General features: G+C 49.3%; 1 protein-coding gene across 2 annotated transcripts in view; it reads right to left on the reverse strand.

Annotated features, from left to right (window-relative positions):
* ZNRF1 (zinc and ring finger 1) overlaps window positions 1-16,649 on the reverse strand; it is a 119,830-nt gene that overhangs the window by 13,751 nt on the left and 89,430 nt on the right. For both annotated transcript variants that reach the window (XM_017868705.1, XM_017868704.1), the window contains exon 2: window positions 7,356-7,451. In XM_017868705.1, coding sequence (XP_017724194.1) covers window positions 7,356-7,451 — 96 coding nt within the window. The remainder of the gene's footprint in view (window positions 1-7,355; window positions 7,452-16,649) is intronic.

Here is a 16,649-nt window from a genome sequence, read left to right on the forward strand (position 1 = left end):
AAAAAAAAAAAAAAAAAAAAAAAAAAAAAAAGAAATTATCTGGGTCCCATACAGCTTCCCACACCAGGTGTATTCTCTCCCCATCTGTGTCAGCTCCAGGAGGGCACATGTGGTCTCCCTCATCGCCCCGCAGGAGGTGGTGGATTCAGGGAAGGGAGAGGCAGGTATGAGGATAAGGCTTAGGCACTTTATAACAAGACTGTACTTGACTCTCCTTTCTTTTTGCACTGAACCTCACTGGTGGAAAGGGAAGGGGAAGGGGAAGGGCAGGGGGCACGACGGCGATTCTTCCTGTCCTGGGACAGAAGGCCTGTGCACTAAAGGACTCAGACTTGAGCACAGGAAGGTTAGAGGCAGCCTTTCCTCACCACTCCGCAAGGCGGTTTTATGCAGTGCGCAGTGTTGTGCCTTACCAGCTAGCCTGAGTCTGCGGCACTGGTGGGAAGAACTAAAATGTGCAGGCACCCCATGCAGGCTGGCACATGGCAGGGAGCACATTTCACTGGGACCAAGAGCCACTGGCTGCAAAAGGCCACCTGGAGGTTCCTGGCAATAGGGAGGAGTCGCGGGCTTCCACTCAGACTGCATGGGGAAGCCAGCAGTGTGCACACAGAGCCCAGTGCCCAGGGAGCAGCATTCTTCCACGGCAGAAGGCAGGAGGCACACAAACCCAGCAAGAGGTTGGAGTGGGCCGAGTACAACTTCCTGTCCCCACCCGTGGGGCTGTGGGAGTTAGTGGCCTCCGGATGTCCCTGGGATCCTAGCAGGGAAGTGGAAATGGCTGAAGCTGATGCTTGACTATCAACTGGTTCCTACAAGACTTCCAGAAGCATCTGATGCGAACCTGCTGCCCGCAGTCAGAGAAAAGCCATGGCGGCAGCCTTGCAGCACAAAACCCAGGCTCCTGGCCCACACAAACTGAGACTCTGTTGCAGATGGAGTCAAATGTCCCCTGGTATCTCCAAGCCCTCAGAGAAGGAGTTCAACAAATGCTGCCGGATGGCCATGCGCGGTGGCTCACACCTGAAACCCCAGCACTTTGGGAGGCTGAGGCAGGTGGATCACAAGGTCAGGAGATCGAGATCATCCTGGCTAATACGGTTAAATCCCGTCGCTACTAAAAAATACAAAAAAAAATTAGTTGGGCGTGGTGGCGGGTACCTGTAGTCCCAGCTACTTGGGAGGCTGAGGCAGGAGAATGGCGGGAACCCGGGAGGCAGAGCTTGCAGTGAGCCGAGATTGCACCACTGCACTCCAGCCTGGGTGACTGAGCGAGACTCCGTCTCAAAAAAATAAAAAATTTTTTAAAAAATTAAACAAACAAACAAAAAACCAAATGCTGCCGGATAAGAACACAGGAACAAAGCCAAACGTTCTGCCGTTTAGGTTCTGCCCTTTTCTTACTAGCTCTCAAGCACCTCCCAAGTTTCCTGACACCACTGTACAACGCCAGCCAATGTCACTGCCCAAGGGGGAGCTTGGAAGTGTGTTTGGCCTGGCCGGGGATGGTGCCAGTGCCTGTCCCTCTAACCAGACCAAGGAACCAAACCAGAATGTCAGGCACAGCCCTGGAGCCAAAACAGGAGGGAGGGATGATGCCTGTGATGGGCTGGGGGTGGGAGGCGGTGGCATCTTCTGCTCCCTCCTTGGGATCCAGGCACGGTGCTTCTGACAGCTGCTATTTGTCAAAGCAAAGATATCCAGGAGGAGGAGAAAAACAGCCTCACTTCTCTGAGCCAGCTATACGCAGGTAACTCCCCAGACACACAGATCATGACTCCTAAAGCCCCTGTGGGGATCTCTGGATAAGCTCATGCAGCTGCTAAGTGGTGATGACTCCCAAGCCCAAGTTTCTGCCACCCAGCGACCGGCCCCTTTTCCTTAAAAGACCAGTCCATAAGGGTGTCTTCCCTTGGGGCTGGAAAACACCACCCATCTCACAGGCATTTCACATCTCCCCCTTTCTGTGAAGTGTGTGCAGGGGGACTGAGGTGGATGCAGGAACCTGGTCACTGAGTGAACAGACCAGACAGGAGAGACACACACCTGCCCTCCACCACGCCAGGCTTGAGTGTCCTGCGGAGAGCTCTGGCAACACATCCCCAACAGACCCTAGAGCTGCTAGAAGTATGGAGGGATGGGGAGGCTCACACAGCTGCAGACACAGTTCTGCGCCTGGCTGGGAGGGAAAGCTCGTGCAGCTCCGAGGCAGCAGCTGAATGCAGGAACATACCTCTCCATCTCCACTTGGGCCTGCTGGACATTAAGGGCCCACAGAGAAGAAAGGTGGGAGTCAGAGGGGAAACCCCTAGCAAATGACGCAGAGGCTCAGGATCCACCCCCTGGCCTCATTTCCAGCCTAGGTGCGGTGGAGTGCCTGGTCCTGCCACCTCTTCAGCATGCAGAGCTGCTGGCCCAGTCTGCCAGGGACAGGACAGGGCAGTGCCACCCATGCCAGGCCTTGTCAGCTCCCTTTTTGGAAAATCTGGGGGGCTGTGCTCTTCAGGCAACGGGGTGACCTTGAGCAGAGAGCACGGCCTACTAGCAGCGGCCCATCCAACTCCCCAGGCCTTTGAAGTGCAATACAATTGTTTTGGTGAGCTGGGTCACCCGCAATGAGGATAGTGGGGACAGCCAACTAAAGCTCAAGCCTGGAGTGCTTCATACTTTCCTACTGAGGCCACCACATCTCCCTCCCACAGTCCCCTTTCCTGTAGCCACCTGTTTCTGGTTTCCCCACTTGTGTCAGGGCCCTGCAGGCCTGCCCTCATCGCTTTCGCTCCTCATGCACCCAGCAGCGGCCAGTCTGGCGGTCAGTGCAGCTTGTCAGTAACAACTGGACACCTTGGGTGAGCGGTCGCCTGCCCCTCCCTGCCCTCCTGTGAGGAGTAACAGGACAGACACCTCCGCAGTCTGACTCCAGCCTGTCCAGCCTGATTCCAGCCCGTACAGCTTCTAACAATGGCTCTGGGCAGTGCCCCAAGCAAGGCTTGGCAAACTCCTCAGCCAGCACCCAGTTTCCCCAGGCAGGGAAAGGGTAGGGTGCTTTCATCCTGACCACAGGGTCTCTGAGAGGAGGAGACATGGGACAAAGAAGTGCCTACAGTCACAGTGCAGGCTACAGCAGGAGCCATTTCTGCTTTTCAAGGAAGCCAGATCCTCTCACATTTTTATTTTATATTTTATTTTTTGAGATAGGATCAAACTCTGTTGCCTAGGCTGGAGTGCAGTGGCGTGATCAAGCCCACTGCTGCCTCGCTCTCCTGGGCTCAAGTGGTCCTCTCACCTCGGCCTCCTGAGTAGCTGGGACTACAGGCGCTTGCCACCATGTCAGACAAATTTTTTATTTTTAGTAAATGGGGTCTCACTATGTTGCCCAGGCTGGTTTCAAATTCCTGAGCTTAAGCAATCTTGGCTTCCCAAAGTGTTGGAATTACAGGCATGAGCCACTGCACCCGGCCTCCTTTGACTTTAAAAGATAGCTTGTGTGACATTTAGCATCTCAAGAGCCTTGAAGATGGGGACAATGGCCTTTGGCAGAGGGGAGGAAGACGGCATCATGAAGTAAAAAGCTGGGCATGGGCTTCCGCCCCCCAGAACACAGCTGAAGGGAGCTCTCCTTGGTGCTGCTGGCAAATGAACCTGCCGCCCCCCAGATTCTCCCTAGGCCGAGGACTCCTAAGCTCTCAGTTAACAGTGGGTCATCTGCACGACTCCACAGGATTACGATGCTCTTCCGTTCAGAGCATCGTCATTCAGACCCCCACCTCCACGCTTGTTCTGCTAGCCCAGAGACTCAGGGTAAAAATGTGAGTGCGTATTCTTTAGGGCACGGTCCCTCACTCTCAGAGTCACAGAGATGTTAGAAAGGGAGAGAAATTAAAAGACCCATTCGGGTTGATCCATCTTACCCACAAAAAAGAACCAACAAACCCCCTCCCTTCTATACATTATCCTCGCCTTCCAGGAAGGCACTTAGGAGGACAGGGGGTTTAACGTTCGGTGCTCTGGGGTCGACCAACTGCCCTTCCCTGCCCCTCCAGCAGGGGCTCAGCACATTCCCAAACCTCCCCAGCCAGGTGCCTGTTCTCAGAGCATCAGGCACTGGCTAAACCAGTTAAACTAGTCTTGCCTTTCCTAAGTTGTGTTTTTTCTAAGCTGGCAGGCAGCTACTGGAGGCCTTCCAACCCACCACTCAGGCCAACCCTCATAATAAGAAAAATACTACTTTCTATCTGCCTCATTTAGGAGGTTTCTACTTTTTTCCTTTGGTGGTTAACTAAATTTCATCTTATATAACCATCATAAATTTTCTAAAAATTTCCGCAATTGGTGCCAACAACCACAGAAAGTGTGTGTGTAAATGGGAAGTCTTCAGGGAGTGACCAGGAGTTCTAGTGAATCTTCCTAAGAAATCTCTTCACTCTCTAAGAAAGCCCCACCTCGCCCCCTTTCCAGAAAGATTCCAGGAACTCACACCTCTGACTCTGAAGTCTTTTTTTAAATTAGAAAAGGTAACGTGCAGCAGGTGAGGATGGGATGATGACAAATCATGGAGAAAACATCGGAGCTCCTGAACCTTGGCCCACGGTCTGTGCTCCCTCTGAGCTGGAGCAGGCCCTGGGCGTGCCTGGGGATGCCCACTCTACATACACCCCCGGAAGCAAATGCTCTCTTCTTACCTGGAAGGTTTAGGGTCTTCAGAAAGACAAAGACTGAACATGAGGAGTCCATACCACATGAACAGTGTCCACAGAGGGCCGGACCATTGTTTCTGAACAAAGCACTTCACCACCTTGAGACAAAGTCCACTGGAAGGACTGGAGACAACTGGCCTCTCTTTGCCTCCAGTGGTAAAGGACTGGCTTTCGCAAAAGAGATCCTTAGGTTTAAAGCCTCTAGTTTACATGCACACACACACACACACACACACACGTACACATACAGAGACACACACACCCTTGAGGAGGTGGCCTGCTTCTCAATTCTAGGACAAAGGAAAAACTAGAACCAGAACCAGAGGAGCAGTGGTCATGCCTCAGGCTGGCTGGCCAACCTCCCCTTCCTCTAAGGGGGCCCCGGCTCCCAGTGTGGTTTCTGTAGCCTTGGGTGAGGCTGCCGGTGGTGGGGTGTAGGGGGGTGAACCAACAGCACCAGGCACTCAAGTGCTGATACAGAGGGGGACATGGGGACACATGGTGGCGTCCCAGGCAGTTCTCTGGCAGAGGAGCTGGAGAGGCTCACCTTCCCTGTTCTCTACAGGGCAGTGGGGGTAACTCTGCATTTGGGGCATGGGGGCCCAAGAGCACTCTGTCCTCCATGGCTGCTCTTGCAAAGTTCTTGCTGAGAACCAGGTTTTCTCAGGCTGAGCCCCTCTGAGGCTTCTTTGTATTCTTCCTACAACAAACACAGTGTCTACAGAGAACGCCCTAGCAACCCACAGGACAAACGGAGGACTTCATGAGGTCTCCACACATGTGGGAAAGAAGTGAATAGGGTTTTTGAGGCCGTGGCTGGGGAGGGCTGTGAGACGCAGGGAAGGCTCCTCTCCCTCCCTGGTCCCAGGCGGAGACGGCAAACAGGGACAAAGCCGAGCCTGAGCGTCCTGACAGCATGCACGCGACAGGACTGACGCGAAGCCTGAAGCACATGTGACAACAGACTTAGAGGCTCAGCAGCAGTCAGCCCAGGAGAAAGAAGGGGCTGTCCCCTGGGGAGGAAAGGGGCTTCCCAGACCACAGCTATGATGCCCAGGGAAGGACCGTGCCGGTCCTCTCACCTGAGCATGGGCTAACAGACGCATAGAGCTGAGCCACGTGGGTAATATGCTCACCTGCATCCAGAGTCTTTTGGCTAACAAGTAATTAAGAGAGAAGTTTTCAGGAGACCCGAGTGGATGCCATTAGTCAGTTACTTCCCAGGAGATGCTCTGAGACCATGATCCCTCCTAGGCTCATGCTTTGTAGGGGAAAGAGCCTTCTGGGAGTGAGGAGGCTGCAGGGCAGAAAAGAGTCTCCCCAGGAAACATTCTTGCCGGGCTGGTTGCAAGTCATCCAGTCCTCAGATGCTCTCAGAAATCCCAGAACTCTTTTTCCAACCACTACTATGACTTGAATCTGGGAAGGTGGGCCAGGACCGCGGTTGGAGCGCACACAGGTCCACTGCCTGTTCTAGTGGAAGACGCCGTTTTCTGATGAACATGGTTTGGAGACCAGACTAAACACTAAGCATGGAAAACCAAGGGTCAGCCGTGGCGTGGGCTGAGCAGCACTGAGCAGAAGTCTGTGGGCTCTGGAAAACTGCAAAAAGAAACCTATAGAAGGTCTCTCACATCTTTCATGGCAGCTATAACTTCCCAAGCACTGACCATGTGCCAGGCTCTGTACCAAAGAGCTTTATGTGCCATCTCTTACCCAGTTCTGACAATCCTATGAACCAAGTATTGCTATCCACATTTTACAGACCAGAAAACTGAGGCTCCATTAAGCCGAGATTGTAGACAGTGAGTGTACACTGCAAGACTGTAGACAGTGAGTGGTAGAGGGAGATTCGAACTCACATCAGCTGAACTCCAAAGTCTTATGCACAGCATGCTAGGCAGATGTTGACAGTCATTTTGTTCCCCAGAGGTGTCCTGTTAGGTTAGCTTGGGTGTTTTGAAATCCCCTGCCCTCAGGATCCTACCCACTGCGGTATTCACTGTTCAGCTCTGAGGCAGCCTCCAAGGTAGGAGGCAACATGGCCGGGGTGGAGCAGCAAGGTGGCCCATCCGCATTTTCAATCCCCAGAACATCTCTACGTCACACATACTCCCCCGTCAAGCTCTCTGGTGTGGAGTCATAGGACTAAATCAGGTGTTCGTCCGAGTTCGAACATGACAATGAGATGACCAGACTCCCAGCACTCCGTACATGCCACCAGCACACAGCACCCACCTCCCCAAGAAGGGTGGGTGCTTGCTCTGGGCCCCTCCTCTGAGCCGTGGAGGACATCTGGCTGTCTTGGGGCCTTCCACAGTCAAGTATGTGATGGGTGAAGGAATGGCTGCATCTCTCAGCCAAAGTCCTCAGAACTGAGTTGCAGGGAGGCAGGGGACTAACTGAGCAACCTGAGAGCCTTCCCAGGCCTCAGACCTGACCCCTGGGCCTTCCTTCCTTTTCCTGCTCCTCTTCCTCTCTGACTTGAGCAGCAAGGCTCCCTGAACAGTCCACTTCCTCACCACCACTCAGGGACACCTGCCAGAGAGCAGGGTGAAAATATGGCCCAGAGCCACCCTCGACTGGAGGCTCCCCCCAGAACTGGCTGGCTCCCCCAATGGATGCTCTGGAGGCTGGTGAGGCAAGCCAAGCCCTTACCGTTGTAGGAGAGGCGAGGTTTGCTCAAACACATTATAAAGTGCATTTCCATCTCATCAGAAGCCACAGACTTGGAGCAAATGGGGCACTTGAAACCTGCAAGAGAAGAGAACGGGATGAAATGTTTTCTCCAGATCCAGTACATCCATAGTACATGTGGACACTCGAATGACAGCTGTGTGGGCTCAGGGTCAATGTGGAGGATGACCATTGGAACAGACCCTAGATCTGTCCTCTTTCAAGGACTCATTTGAGCATTTGCCTTTTTTTTGTTTTTTTTTTTGAGACGAAGTCTCGCTCTGTCGCCCAGGCTGGAGTGCAGTGGCACAATCTCACTTCACTGCAACCTCCGCCTCCCGGGTTCAAGTGATTCTCCTGCCTCAGCCTCCCAAGTAGCTGGGATTACAGGTGTCCGCCATGATGCCTGGCTAATTTTTATATTTTTAGTAGAGATGGAGTTTCGCTATGTTGGCCAGGCTAGTCTTGAACTCCTGACATCAGGTGATTCGCCTGCCTCGGCCTCCCAAAGTGCTGAGATTACAGGCGTGAACCACCGTGCCCAGTGGCATTTGCCGTTTTGATTGCAGCCTCTGACTGACTACCAGCTTTCACTAGGGCTCTCCCTGCCTTATGTCCCTCATTAAGGTTTAACCAAGGTCCCTGACACCTGACTTGAATTTTATTTGCTTCAGACCCTTTCTCAGAGGGGTCTGGTGGACAATGGGGTAGGGAGGCATCAAACCAAGGCACCTGGAAACTCAGCCTTTGCATAACAGTTTAACATCCTTCTGCCTCACAGCCTTTCAGCCACTTGGTTGGATCACCCTGGGAGGAATCTCATCCCTCACCCAGCTCCCAGCCTCGGCCGCCCATGCCAGGTAGCACCTCTCTCCCTCACTCACAGCCCCCTCTGCCTCCCTTGTGGCTTAAGGCCACTGTCCTTTGAGATGTGTGTGAGCTGAGGGGTGGCCCTCCAAAGTGCTCCCAGATGCCACACGAGCCTTAGCCAAATGCCACCAAGAGTAACAGCTGTTTCACGGTACCAGGCCAGTATCGGGTATTGTGATCCTGCTGTTTTATTCCCAAGGCAGTACGAACTGCTTATACATCCAAAGAGTTTCAGCTGATACAGAATTGTACCCATACTGGAGAATTTGGGTTGAGAATCTTCTGAGTTGAACTCTGTTAAGCAAACCTAATCCCTTGATCCATTTTTCCATACAACACAGATGAATTATTTCTAATATTTTCCATTCTGCTTTCATTGAAATGATTTTCAAATGGATCGATTCTTTTCCATACAAATTCTATCAAAAAGATCTGTTGCCACTGAAATATTATTTGTCTGCATTAAATAATGCACATCACAGCTTCTCCCTTTCGTGACTGTGATTCCTGACCGCCCAGCCTGGACTTCCTTATGTGGCACATCTAACAAGAGCTGACCCTTGAACAACATGGGCTGGAATGGCGGGGCTCCACTTCCATGTGGATTCTCTATCGCCTCTGCCACCCTGAGACACAAGACCAACCCTTCGTCTTCCTCAGCCTACTCAATGTGAAGACAATGAAGACCTTTATGATGATCCACTTCCAGTTAATGAACAGTAAATATATTTTCTCTTCCTTATATATTTTTAAATGTTATTAAAAATTTTTTTAATATTAGAGATGAGGTCTCGCTATGTTGCCTAGGCTGGTCTTGAACCCCTGGGCTCAAACAGTCTCCTGGCCTCAGCCTCCCAAAGTGCTAGGATTACAGGTGTTAGCCACTGTGCCTGGCCACTTCCTTATCATTTTCTTAATAACATTTTATTTTCGCTCTCTTTATTGTAATACAGTATATAATACAGTTATAACATACAAAATCCATCTTCATTGACTGTTTATGTTATTGGTAAGGCTTCTGGTCAACAGCAGGCTATTAGCAGTTAAGTTGTGGGGGAGTCCAAAGTTATACACAGGGCTGGGTGTAGTACTCTGGGAGGCTGAGGCGGGCAGACTGCTTGAGCTTAGGAGTTTGAGACTAGCCTAGGCAATGTGGCAAAAGCCTGTCTCTACAAAAATTACAAAAAAAAAAAAAATTAGCTGGGAGTGGTGGTGTGTGCCTGTAATCCTAGCTACTTGGGAGGCTGAGCTGGGAGAATTGCTTGAGCCCAGGAGGTCAAAGGTGCAGTGAGCCATGTTCGTGCCACTGCACTCCAGCCTAGGGGACAGAGCAAGACCCTGCCTCAAAAAAAAAAAGAAAAGAAAAGTTATATGCAGATTTTGACTGTGTAGGAGTCAGAGCCCCCCACGTAGTTCAAGAGTTCACTGTACTGTTGTAAAGACCGGACTTGTGTGTTCATTTTTAGTCAAATTTTCCATATGCAGTTTTAATTCACACTAGTGAGAACCATCTGCAACATTTCTTTTCTTTTCTTTTTTTTTTTTGAGATGGAGTCTCACTCTGCAGCCCAGGTTGGAGTGCAGTGGCACAATCTCCGCTCACTGCAACCTCTGCCTGCAGGGTTCAAGAGATTTTCTCACCTCAGCCTCCCGAGTAGCTGGGATTACAGGTGAGTGCCACCACACCCGGCTAATTTTTGTATTTTTAGTAGAGACGGGGTTTTGCCTCATTGGCTAGACTGGTCTCAAACGCCTGACCTCAGGTGATCTACTTGCCTGAGCTTCCCAAAGTGCTAGGATTACAGGCATGAGTCATCCAGCGTTTCTTATGAAACAGATAAAAGGCTGAATGTGGCCGGGCATGGTGTCTCATGCCTGCAATCCCAGCACTTTAGGAGCACAAGGCGGGGAGATCACTTGAGCTCAGGAGTTCAAGACTAGACTGAGCAACATAGTGAAACCCTGCCTCTACAATTAAAAAATAATAATAAAATAATAAATTTTTATTTAATTGGGTGCCTAATTCTGCATGAAAAGCCGTGACTCTGGTGGTCCAGGGTGCTGAGAGACGGGAGGCTAACTGATGCACCACTTTGCTTAAAGTCCTCTCCAAATCTTTTTTTTTTTTTTTCCTTCATTGGCAGTGCTTTGAACTATGCGACCAGGCAGAAAATTCAGGGCCTGGTTAACTACAAAGTGGACACTTGACTCCATGGCACACCTCTTTCCTCAGAGATTCTTAGCATCTAAGCATCTCAGCTAAAAAGTCTTGGAAATGCTACCAATCCAAGGACTTTAGCGGAGCTCTGGGAAAGGGCTGTATTTCTAACCTCTGGGTGGTTACAAATCCATCAGTAACAAAGCTAGAAGACCAGGCCTAGTGTGGTGGCTCATGCCTGTAATCCCAGCATTACTGTGGGAGAGGCTGTGGTGGGAGGATCGCTTAAACTCAGGAGTTTGAGACCTGCTCGGGCTACACAGTGAGACTCCATTCTCCACAAAAAGGACACAATAACAACAAAAAAACCCCAGAAGAACGTAAAGAAAGGAGGGGAATTCCATCCAGTTTTCTTGCACAGCTGGATCTAAACACACGAGGCTGATTATTTCTTTCTTTTTTTTTTTTTTTGAGACGGAGTCTTGCTCTGTAGCCCGGGCTGGAGTGCAGTGGCCGGATCTCAGCTCACTGCAAGCTCCGCCTCCCGGGTTTACGCCATTCTCCTGCCTCAGCCTCCCGAGTAACTGGGACTACAGGCGCCTGCCACATCGCCCGGCTAGTTTTTTTGTATTTTTTTTAGTAGAGACGGGGTTTCACCGTGTTAGCCAGGATGGTCTCGATCTCCTGACCTCGTGATCCATCCGTCTCGGCCTCCCAAAGTGCTGGGATTACAGGCTTGAGCCACCGCGCCCGGCCGAGGCTGATTATTTTCTAACTCAGTTTAGAAATATGCAGATCCAGGGTCACAGCTCGATGGGGTGGTCTCACAGACGGAAGATGCTTTTCTGATCCAGCCTAAGTCCCTCTACAGTCACATGGGGTTTTTTTCAACCCCAAAGACCAAGGTTTTGCAACCCTTTAAATAACTAAAGGACACCTGCACTTTAACCTGGGAAGGTGGCACCTGCCTGCAGGCTGAGGCTGTGGGAGGAGAGGAGGGATGTGGTGTAGGACAGGCCCTCTGCCTCCAGGCCCTGACACTCTGACTGCCTAGTGTTCAAGTGACCTGTGACTAAGAACAAAACTACACCTCATGGGCACTCACATTTCTGAGAACTCAGAACAGATTCAAGGTTATCCCTATAATAGCATCATCTACTCCCCTGTATTCCAGCATGATTCCTTGAGTGCAGGAGCGGGGTTAAGTTACAGCTAAGGTGCTAGGAAGTAGGCCACTCAACAAGAAGGTCTATAAAGGAATATCACCAGACACTCATGTCCTAGAAAAAAAGGGCTGAGACTCACATATTTAGAGTAATCCCCTCACTGTCCAGATGAGGGAACGGGCCCTGGTGAAGGCCTCTGAGTAGCACACTGTCACACAACTGAGGAGGTGGAGCTGAGACTAGCCTCAGGGTTCTCTGCTTCAAATCTAAAGTCCTTTCCATCAGGGTAGGGAGAGTTGGTCATAGGGTTTTAAGAATGAGGTAGGTTGGGAAATATTACCTGGAGAGGGAGCGCCACTGGTGTAGGAAGAGGCCTACACTTTAACTAAAACAGGGTTAGTAACACTACTACCTCTGGTGTTTCTGTTTTTATTTTGGCATAGCTCAAGAAATAACTCTGGGTTGGGCATGGTGGTTCACACCTGTAATACCGGCATTGTGGGAGGCCATGGTGGGAGGATCACTTTAGTCCAGGAGTTTGAGATCTGCCTGGACAACACAGGGAGACTCTGTCTCTATTAAAAAAAATTTTTTTTTTTTTTTTAATTAGCTGGGTGTGATGGTACACACCTCTAGTCCCAGCTACTTGGGAGGCTGAGGCAGGAGGATCGCTTGAGCCCAGGAGGTTGAGGCTGCAGTGAGGCATGATCATGCCACTACACTCCAGCCTGGCCAACAGAGTGAGACCTTGTCTAAACAAAAACCAAAAATGAATAAGTTGGTGTCTATTACATGAGTGGGAAATCGCATGATGACCTGGTTTTCCCATCCTCGAGACCATGGCAAGGGCACACTGGCCACGGGCTATGCAGAGTCCACTAGGGGGTGGCCAGCAGCCCCATCTCTGCTGGGTGCCATCACCGTTTCCTTTGAACCTCTCGAGCACTGTGCACTGTGACTGGCACTTGTCATACTGCCAACTGGAAACCAACAGTTACTCTTTAACTTCTGCAGCACCTACTCTTGCATATGACAATAAATAATAGTTTGCGTTTATTGAGTCATTACTATGGACAGCCATGGTGCTTTACGTGTCTTCTCATATACGGTAGGTAGGTACTATCTACCATTAATGCCATTTTACAGATGAGGACATCAAGGCTCAAAAGAGTACATAACCTGATCAAGATTCACATGGCCAGAAAGAGCCAGAGCTGGCCCACGACATCAAGAGTCTGCAATCTTGCTCACATGCTGTGCTACTGACTGACTAGCACAGAAGAGTTACATGGCAGAAAGAACAAAAATACTACCAGCTATTACCGACTACTCATTTATGAACCTTCTACATTGTCCCAGCAATTTCTCCTTAAGTGCCCCATGGTCCTGACTAACCTCGTAGCCTGAAACAATGGACACTTTTTTTCTTAGGAACTCTGTTAATCTGGAGTTCTGCTTTCCGTTTGGCACTGAGCCTACAGCACTGGCTGTAAGATGCTGAATCTGCAGATTACCTTTTAAACGGAAAATAAAAGGTAAAAGGTAAGAAGGACAGAAAAACACAGACAGCTAGAAAAGACTAATATCCCCCCCAACCTTCTATCCTGAAAGGCCATCTGATGATCAAGATGGATTCTCCCACTCTGCCGCCCAAATCTTTTCCCATAAGCGTCCACTACAGCCCTACAGAATGATACATCCTGTGACATTTATGAGCTACCTGAAGGTTAAAATATCCAGGAAATGCTAAGTCCATTTTGGAAAAAAGCTCTCACCAAATTAAAATCAGCCCTGCAAAACAAAAGTAAACCAAAGGTCTGCAAAGTCATCCAGCCTGCATGATTTTGTCAAATTTCCTAGGAGACCTTCATCAGCACTCAGAGCAGGTAAGAGATGCTTTTTTATTTTCCTTCAGGAGAAAGCTACAGGATACTCCCTAAGCCTCTGAGACCAGGCTCTGCGTGTCACACCCTGGAAGCCAGGGGAGCAGCCAGCCAGCGCTCCAGCAGCTCCCTGCACAGGGGCTGTGTCTGCCAAAAGTTTGCGACCGTCAGTGAAGGGAGATGTCACAGTTTGGTCAGGCTTGCTGGCCAAGCCTGACACTGGTTCACTGTAGGCCGTCATCTCCTCCCACCAGACAGAGGCAGAGGCAGAGGCAGAGGCAGAGAACGTACCCCTGGTTCCTTGTCCTTTTCTGCCAGTATCTTCAAATGAGGAAGGAACAAATGACAGAGCACTGTGGGGAATGTGTCCTTAATCTCCCAGTTCTGCTCTGGGTGGGTTCTGCCAAGCAAATGCGTCTACAGGTTTCCTCCACTTCCGATCAAGAGAAGCCAAGAGAGTCCTTCTAATGGAGACCTGGTTTCCTTTCTTTCTCTTGTCATTAGATCAGCTCACTGTTTACACAGCCAGAAGAGCTGAGCAGAGAGCTGGATCAGCCAGAGTCCAGCTGCTTCCTGTCTTTCAAAAAGTTCCTTAAGTGGGGAATCCTTTGCCATTTGGTTGGCTGTACCAGAGAGCAAAGTTCTTGAGAGAAGACAAGTCTGCACTTGCCATCTATGACCTCTTACTGTCAGGTCAAAGGGACACCCACAATGTCTGGGTAAGCCCACTGCTAGGTGAACCAACAGTGATCCCAGGAATGCTGATGTGGTCATGTGCATCAAGCATGTTCCTGGACAAGGGTAACTGGGCGTCCCTTCACCCAGGCCCTTCCATTTGACAGAGCAGCCAAGGAAGGATGGGGGCAACTGGTTCAAGCTACAAGAACTCTCCCAATCCACTACAACATTTATTATGCAATATCAATTCGCGTTTTTGTGCTCTGGAGACTGATACACTTCTCATTTTTCAAAGCTGCAACCTTTTCCTTTAAGACCTGATTTCTCAGGGCGGGACCATGTGCTGGCGGCGTGTTGCTCCAGTTTCCCTCCCCAGCCCTCCCTTCTCCCCCTCCCCATGCTGATGCGCTATTTTAAAGGCTGCCCCAGTTCTGCCTGTCTCTGGGATCACCTAAAGGTAGAAGAATCAAAGGAAGCAACCAGGGTAAAGAAAGCCACGCCACGCAGATGGGAGGTCCTGGGGCAGAGGGGCAGATGAGGGTGCCTCTTGGCTGAGGAGCTCTGAGAGCGCCCACCCCTTGACTTTGTCCTTAGCATTCAGTTCTTAGTTTCCAGCCTCGATCTTTCTGTCACATCCTCATGGTGCTTAGTGTCAATAAAATGGGACTTGAAAAAACTAATTTTAATAAATGGGATTTATTACAAATAAAGATCAAGGGGTAACCCTGATGATTTTCTTTTACATTTCTAAGCTGTAGGTATCACATTCTTCACCCTCAAAGACACAGATTCCCTCTGTGTCAACACAGACATAAGTGAAAACCAATGCACAATTTATCAGTTGCTAAGGTGTGAGTCAGTCTCTCCTAGAGAACATTCTCGACTGGGAAAGGCCCAGGAATTCTGGCTTTTGCCTCTTCCAAAACCTCTCTTCTGGACTCAACCTCTGCAATTCTGTTCTGGGGCCTGGAGGTTCACCTGTTTCCCCAGAAATGTCTCATAAGTAGACATCAGAAGAAGCCATACTGACAATTAAAGTTTAATGTATCTGTGTGTGTGTGTTTACATACCTGTTGTGATGGGTCAATTTGACTGGGTCATGGGGTGCCCAGATTATTTGGCTCAACATTATTTCTGGTGTGTCTGTGAGGGTGGTTCCAGATGAGATCAGCATTTGAAACCATAGACTGAGTGAAGCGGACCGCCCTCCCCAAGGTGAGGAGGGCCTCATCCAATCCACTGAAGACCTGAATAGGATCAAAAGGCAAAGAGGAGAAATTTCACTCTCTCTCTGCCTAACTGCTTGAGATGGGACACTGGTCTTCTTTTGCCCTTGAACTAGGACATACACCATCAGCTCTCCTGGTTCTCAGGCCTTCAAACTCGAACTGCAACTACATACTCCATGAGTTTTCCCAGGTCTCCAGCGTGCAGATGGCAGATCATAGGATTTCTCAGCTTCCATAATCATGTGAGCCAATTTCTTATAATAAATCTACACACACACACACACACACACTCTTTCTCTCTCTCACTCACTCACTCTGTTGGACCTGTTTCTCCAGAAAACACTGACCAATAAATCTGTCTATTAAAATACCAAACAAAAACTTTAAAGGACTAGCAACATCAGATGTTGGTAATGTTGGTGAAGATGTGTAGCAACCGGAACTCTCACATGTGTTTGAGGGAATATAAAATGACACAACCACTTTGGGGAAAGGTCTAGTAGTTTCTTATAAAACAAACACACACCTAGCCTATGACCCAAGCAATTTCTCATCTATGTATTTACCCAAAAGAAATGTCAACATATGCCTACAAATAGTCATTTACAAAAATGTTCATCACAGCTTTATTCCTAACAAGCAAAAACTGGAAACAATCCAAATGTCGGTCAACAGAATGGATACAGAAACTGTAGACATCCATGGAATAAAATGAAACACTACTCAGCTATAAAAAGGAATGAATTACAGATACACGCAACAACATGGATGAATTAAAACATGCCAAGTGAAGGACACAAAAGTGCACACATGATTCTCATTATATGAGGTTCCAGAAAAGGCAAAATTAATCTACTGTGGAAGAAATCAGAACAGTGGTTGTCTCTAGGGGTCAGGGTGGGGGCGGAGATTCACTGAGAAGGTAATGAGAGAACTTTCTGGGATGACAAAAATATTCTATATCTTGAGGAAGGTTTGTGTTACACACGTGTATGTGTTTGTCAAAATCCACCAAATATACACTTAAGATTTGAGATTTCATTGTTTGCAAATTTTACCTCAACCAGAAAAAAAACCTGTAAACAAATGTGGAACTGTAGTTAACGATCTCTATCAGGGAAGTGCACTGATGTCTGCACTAAAATGAACAAAAAAATAATATGCATAAGTTAAACTTCTTCCAACTTTTCCAAACGTTTGAAATTTTAATAAACATTGAACAAAGTGTCAAGCAGTGAGCTGTGTTGTGAAGAAAAAGCCAAGCAGAGTGGGTGGGGGTGCTAATTTGGATA

The sequence above is a fragment of the Rhinopithecus bieti genome, unplaced genomic scaffold, assembly GCF_001698545.2.
Source record: "Rhinopithecus bieti isolate Rb0 unplaced genomic scaffold, ASM169854v2 scaffold_2574, whole genome shotgun sequence".
In the NCBI taxonomy this organism is placed as follows: Eukaryota; Metazoa; Chordata; class Mammalia; order Primates; family Cercopithecidae; genus Rhinopithecus; species Rhinopithecus bieti.